The sequence below is a fragment of the Lactuca sativa genome, chromosome 3 (genome assembly GCF_002870075.4).
Source record: "Lactuca sativa cultivar Salinas chromosome 3, Lsat_Salinas_v11, whole genome shotgun sequence".
NCBI classification, from domain to species: Eukaryota; Viridiplantae; Streptophyta; class Magnoliopsida; order Asterales; family Asteraceae; genus Lactuca; species Lactuca sativa.
The window spans coordinates 43,893,603-43,900,512 of NC_056625.2; the positions used below are offsets into that span (position 1 = coordinate 43,893,603).

The 6,910-nt window shown below is 34.1% G+C and overlaps 1 protein-coding gene across 1 annotated transcript; it reads left to right on the forward strand.

The window, feature by feature from the left end:
• Positions 1-1,334: 1,334 nt before the first annotated feature.
• LOC111912321 (serine/threonine-protein kinase PBS1) lies at positions 1,335-4,068 on the forward strand. The gene is made up of 5 exons (XM_023908044.3): positions 1,335-1,979; positions 2,337-2,542; positions 2,621-2,810; positions 2,908-3,299; positions 3,398-4,068. The coding sequence occupies exons 1-5, from the start codon at positions 1,859-1,861 to the stop codon at positions 3,848-3,850; spliced, it is 1,362 nt and encodes a 453-aa protein (XP_023763812.1). The 5' UTR covers positions 1,335-1,858; the 3' UTR covers positions 3,851-4,068.
• Positions 4,069-6,910: the final 2,842 nt, after the last annotated feature.

Sequence of the window (6,910 nt, forward strand, 5' to 3'; positions counted from 1 at the left end):
TAATGGTTGTGATGATTTTTTTTTATGAAAATATGTATGGTCTTTTTTTAGAAATTATTTTTCCGTTACTTATTTGACCCATGTTTACGGATGTAGTGATAGAATTTTTATCCAAAAATAAATAACTTTTTAAACCTTTTAAAAAAATATTCGGTGATATTTATTTTAATCATATATATATATATATATATATATATATATATATATATATATATATATATATATATATATATATATATATATATAGAGGTCTAAATTCAAACACAACATAAAATAATGGGTTTGTGATGGTGAAAGTGACGAGGGGATGATAAGGATTCAACATGGTCGCTCTCTTTGGGTCTTTAAAGAAATTCCAAAACAGAATAATTTCACTTAAAAATAATAATTAATAAAAAAGTCAAATATGATTCAAATTCTTTTTCCCAAAAGCATAAATATAATTTTACATTCATTTTTGTTTATCGAAAAAAGAGATTTTTAATTATTGTACTTTGGCATATGTACATGCATAACATGTTTTTATCATTCATTAACTATATATATGAGGAAAAATGATTTATATTAATAATATCTATTCTTATAAAGATAATTTAACAAACAAGGAAAAAAGTTAAATGATTCCTTATATAATGGCCCCTTTGATGTCTAAAGTGTCGAATCATAAAAATTGAAAATGATACATATTCTTATCCTAGTTACTTTTCATTTTTATGATGATAAGAAATCGACATATTGCAAAATAAATCAATATTTTCAATATATATTTAAATATAATGAGAACTAATATATGTTTGACGTGTTTGTCAAAAATTAATTGGTAAGTGACAATTGATAGTTTTGATATTGATAACCACTAACCGCTGAAAGTATAACTTTTATTTATATAAAAACATTGGTTAAAAATAACTTGAAAATATATAAATTTACATAAAAACCAAACATAAAAAGTCGAAAAAAATTAAAAACTCCCAAAAAGTAATTGGATTAGTTTTTGGGTTAATTTTTTTATTTAAAATAAAATCTAAAAACTCATACTTCATATTTTTTTTTCTATTTTTTGTTAAATAATAAAAGCTAAAAACTCCATTAGCTATAAAAAAATCGAGCACATCCTATATATATTTTGAATTACATTTATCGATACTTTCAAATTGATTTACAAATTATCAAATTCAAATCAATTTTGATTTGCAAATTGGAATGGTATAATATACCTTTTCTTTTTTACATTTTACACTGGCTTTAAAAAGGAAAAAAAGAAAAGGCGAAAAAACAAATAGTACTTTCCAACTCCCTAGAGTTAAATCACCCAACACCAAAAACCAAATGCATATGTACTCCATTAATTTGGTCAAAACCGAGTGTGAATGAGAGATAGAGAGAGAGAGAGAGGAGAGAGGACGTGTCGTGAATGAAAGGTGCATCATAAGATGCTGAATACCCCGTAGTGTATTCTTTATGGAGGAATCATCTTCTTGAGTTCGAGTTTCTATCAATCGAAACCTCGTAGATCTAACATCCAAGAATCATTGCATTCGCATCATCTTCTACTCGATTTGATACACATTCCCATGTAATTTTTTTGTTCAAAACAACGACCCCTTCGTTTCTACGTTCCCCGCATGTTCTTTTCTTCCAAATCTTTGATCAGTCGGATTCAAGATTAGGTTCTTCATCTGAGTTTACATCAAGATTACTCGTTATGCATTTGAAAATCTAGAAGCCAACTGATTCGATTCTAAATTAATTACCTTTCTTTTCCGATTTGAGGAGAGAGAGAGAGAGAAAGAGAGAGAGAGAGAGAGAGAGAGAGAGAGAGAGAGAGAGAGAAAGAGAGAAAGCGCGAGGGGGATTAATGGGTTGTTTTTCTTGCTTTGATTCGAGGGTGGAGGAAAAATCGAATCCTCAAAAAGTTGGGGCTGATCGTCCTGAAGTCCACCCATCTGCCCCTTCCAATATCTCCAGATTACCTTCTGGTAAGTGTGTATGTGTATTATTTGTTCAATTATTTTTCTTACGATTTAAAGTATAAACACATCAACATTGATTTTTTGATTTTGATACTTTGATCTGATCTGCCTTTGTATCTATTACGAATCCCGTTTTATTTCTTACAAGACCATGATTAATTACTCACTTCAGATTGATGTAGACCCCATTAAATTATTCTACAGAGCATCGTTTTCATTTTCAATTATGACTAGAATTATAGAATTAGTTACAATATAGACAAAAGATCTATGTAATTGAGCAGTTACTAATCTCATATCACTTTTTACTGTAGCTACAAATAATTTATTGGTTTCATTACTTTGAATTGATCGGATTTACAGGTGTTGACAGACTGAAATCTAGAAACAATGTGAGTTTAAGAAGGGAATCATCAGGTTCAAAAGAAGGTCCATATGGTCAAATTGCTGCTCAAACATTCACATTCCGTGAGCTTGCAGCTGCAACAAGCAATTTCAGCCCTGATTGCTTTTTAGGAGAGGGAGGCTTTGGCCATGTCTATAGAGGACGTCTTCAGGGTAGTGGTCAGGTATAATCTTTCTGTTTCTATAACCTTTATCTGTTAGTATATACATAATCTTATAAATTATATAATCTTTTATAAAAGGTTGTAGCTGTGAAACAATTGGATAGAAACGGGCTTCAGGGTAACCGTGAATTTCTTGTTGAAGTTCTCATGCTTAGCCTTTTACATCATCCCAACTTAGTGAATTTAATCGGGTATTGTGCTGATGGAGACCAAAGACTTCTTGTTTATGAATTCATGCCATTAGGATCACTAGAAGATCACCTTCATGGTATAAACCATCTTTCTACTTTCCTTTTTTTTTTTTTTGTTTTATAAACATTCCATATATATCTATACAATAACACAAGTGATTTAACTCTTCACAGATCTTCCACCGGACCGAGAAGCACTAGATTGGAACACAAGAATGAAGATAGCAGCAGGAGCAGCCCGAGGTTTGGAGTTTCTTCATGATAAGGCTAACCCTCCTGTGATTTACAGGGACTTCAAATCCTCCAACATTTTACTCGGTGAGGGATTTCAACCAAAGCTCTCGGATTTCGGCCTTGCGAAATTGGGCCCCACTGGTGACAAGTCCCATGTTTCAACGCGTGTCATGGGGACATACGGTTATTGTGCACCTGAATATGCCATGACCGGTCAACTCACGGTCAAATCTGACGTGTACAGCTTCGGTGTTGTTTTCCTCGAGCTTATTACCGGTCGTAAAGCCATCGATAGCACTGCACCACAAGGGCAACAAAACCTTGTAACTTGGGTAATTAATTAATTAATTAACTAATTATCATTTTTCTTTCCATTCGTGTCTTTTTTTTTGGATTTATATAATTAAGTTGGTGTGAAATAAAATTTTAGGCAAGACCATTGTTTAACGATAGAAGGAAGTTTGCATCATTGGCGGATCCAAGGCTTGAAGGTCATTATCCAATGAGGGGGCTTTACCAGGCTCTAGCGGTTGCATCCATGTGTATTCAAGAACAGGCGGCGGCTCGACCGTTGATAGGTGATGTGGTGACCGCGTTGTCTTATCTTGCGAACCATGCGTATGACCCTGGTGCGGTCAATGGTCAAAGCAACAAGCACACGAATGGGAGGGTTTTAAAAAATGAAGAAGGTGGAGGATCGGGGCGTAGTAGATGGGATCTTGAAGGATCTGAGAAAGGAGAATCGCCAAGAGACACACCAAGGATTTTGAACAGGGATCTTGATAGGGAAAGGGCTGTTGCAGAGGCAAAAATGTGGGTGGAGAAGAGAAGGCAAAGTGCTCAAGGCAGTTTTGATGGGAATAGCAACGGTTCTGGTCAGTAGAAGGATGGTTTGAGTTTTTTTTTTGTTTTTCTTCTTTTTGCCAAAACCGAATTTGGGAAAAGATTGGAGGAGTGTATAGAAACGATGAGGAGGATGTTGTGATGTTTATGGTTAATTTTTCCTACACAATGAGGCATTTTAGGTGCTTTGTGGGTGTCTTGTTGTTTTTCTAATGTAACATATTGGTTAATGATACACAACATGGTTTTGGTCCGTTATTTTAGCTCCAGTTTCCTATTATTAGTTATCAGTTTCCAGCCTATACTTTCTTGCAGAACCTGTAAGCTGATATGTACAAAAGGATCGGTCGTGTCATTCTCCACTTGATAAAAAAATGTAACAATCGCTGTTGGTGTCCACTTAAACACACCTTGTTCCAATCTTCATGATATTGCTTAAGGAATACTCACATGGAAAACCATATGGATCTTAAGTTTTGATTTCATAGCATGTGGGTTCACTAGGTAGGGGGCTGCATATTATCTTATTGGCCCTTTATTGACTTTGTTGCAATAAACTGAAGTTTTGCAGCAAGAGTTACATCATCACTTGATCCCCAACTTTGCTTCTCCTTTGCCCGTTACTTTATCTTATTAGCCCTTGTATTCGATGAAGTTTAGGTCATATACGTATGCCTGTGCCACTCCTCGGTTGACTTGTAGGTTGTTGGACTTTTCCCCTTGTATGTTGAGACCAAGGTAATATGGATTGATGAAGTTGTCTCATGGCTTCGCTTCTTTCGATATTGTAGGAAAATTGTGTTGTGCCGAGAAAAGTTTGGCCCGATTCTATTGGTCCACATTCACATAGTGCCACAACTATAACTCGAGCAATGCGTTCATGTTTTTTTGTTTGTCCATGATTTGGGGACGAAAAGTTGTCGAAAAGCTTAGTTCCATGATTAGAGTACCAAGTCACAATTATTTATGCTAAGTTTTTTATTTTAACATCACGTGATACTACCAGAAATTAAAAATACGCAAATGACACTAAGTGGGTGTTTGGCAAAACTTTTTAAAATAGCTTATTAGCTTTTTAGCTTTTCAAAAAGCTAATAAGCTAAAAAAGTGTTTGTGTAATTGAAAAACACTTTTTAAAACAGGTTTTGGATAAAAAAAAGTAAAGCTTTCAAAAAACTGAAAAATCCTAGCTTTTTAGCTTTTTAACTATTTTACTCTTAAAAAACTGTTTTTCTTATCCAAACACTTTTTAAAACCAACTTTTACTAAAAGCTATAAGCTAATAATCACTTTTCTTAAAAATCACTTTTATGCTAAAAAAGCTAACCCAAACATGCCCTAAAAGTAGTTAGTATTTAGTAACACAAGCGACCGCAACTTAAAGTACTCACGTTTACTTTTAGGTTAGTGCTACCAATTTTGAATCTTCATAGTTTTACTTATCGCTCTGTCATTCCCACTTCTCGGACCAAAATTCTCACTCCCTCAATTCTTCCCCAATTGGCAATCGGAAGTTCTTAATCAACAATAGACAACGACTACTTCTCGGCTGCTCTATTGTTGAGTTAAAAGTCCATTGGCAATCACAAGTTTTTGGTATATACCAATACCAATATGTACCAACCAAATTTTAGCCAAATAAGTTGGCACAAAGTATATTTGGTATGGTACCGGTTGTTAAATTTATTTATCAACTATAGTTGATATGGTACATAGTTTAGAGGAAAAAATTTTATACTGTACCAATTCCGCCCCTAGTTAATTGTGTTAGAGGTTTGGACTGGGTTAGAAGCAAAATGGAACACCAAACATGTGGACTAAAGAGCAAGTCCAAGGGAGAGGATGATCGGAGAAAAAATGAAGAACAAATTAGGTCAAGAAGGAAAACAATGGGGACCAAATCAGCAAAAAGATGTTGCCCGAGTCCAAGGGTGCAGAAGGGAAACAAACATGCTAACTCGAGACTGAGACCGGGTTGTAGGTTCGGACCCTGTTAGAAGGCAAATCAAATGACCCCTAACTTGAAAGGTTTTTAGAAAGCTCACTCATCAATATAGGGTATAAGTATATATAAATGGATACGTCTTTACCAATAAGGAAATAAGCAACATAATTGAAAATCTCTCTCTCTCTCTCTCTCTCTCTCTCTCTCTCTCTCTCTCTCTCTCTCTCTCTCTCTCTCTCTCTCTCTCTCTCTCTCTCTCTCTCTCTCTCTCTCTCCATTGTATAGTAGTGTTCAAATATGCTGGTGGATACACATAGTAATAATCAATCTTGATTACCACTTCCTACATAAAAGGATCCCTACACATCAAAAGTATATCTGGGAACCTTCTACGGTTGTTAGTTGATTATTCATGTCTAACTGGATATCTTTGTAGAAAATAAAATTTTAAACTTGATATTTTGTTGCATAGTAATTCTTTAAACTTTTTGGAATTGATCATACCCAACAATGGTATTAAGAGCCAATTTTAGACATAATAGTCAATATATTCATTTATTTCGATCGTTATTGTTCTTCGTGTTCTTGAACTAATGTTCAAAATACTCTAACTGTTAAATTTGGAGTTTAATGTTTTAATGGGTTGATGTAGTTTTATTTTAGATAAATATTATCATTTATAAATTTATATGCATAATTTTATAAGCAAACCATTAAATCCGTTCATTAAGATAGATGTATTTTTCTTGCTGAATTGGATTGTGTATGAATGTATTATAGAATGTTCTTTTTATTTTCATTCAAAAATTATGATGGGTTGGTTGGGTATGCTTGTAATAAACTAAGGTTTTTATCTTTATTTATTTTTATATGTTTATTGTAAACTTTAAAATACAAAGTAAATATGATAGTATAACTTTAAAAATGGACCAAACTACAGATAAACACACAGATGGACTGGCAGCCCAAAAGATTGAGGCAGCCTCGAGTCAACAACCGTGGTTTGTCGTGCCTAATCCGTGTTGCTACCAACCCAAGTCATTGACATCCTACAATAAAAGGTGGCCCAAGCCTCACTTTGGCCCACCAGCAACCAACTCCACTAAACGGAGCAGCCTAATAACACATCTTGTGGTCAATGGCGAGGCTAGATAT

Bases quoted from the DNA above. Each gene is read 5' to 3' on its own strand.
- LOC111912321 (XM_023908044.3), top strand. From the start codon at position 1,859: ATGGGTTGTTTTTCTTGCTTTGATTCGAGGGTGGAGGAAAAATCGAAT. The intron at 2,811-2,907 runs GTATAAACCATC...AACTCTTCACAG, and splicing joins ACTAGAAGATCACCTTCATG to ATCTTCCACCGGACCGAGAA. The intron at 3,300-3,397 runs GTAATTAATTAA...ATAAAATTTTAG, and splicing joins AACAAAACCTTGTAACTTGG to GCAAGACCATTGTTTAACGA.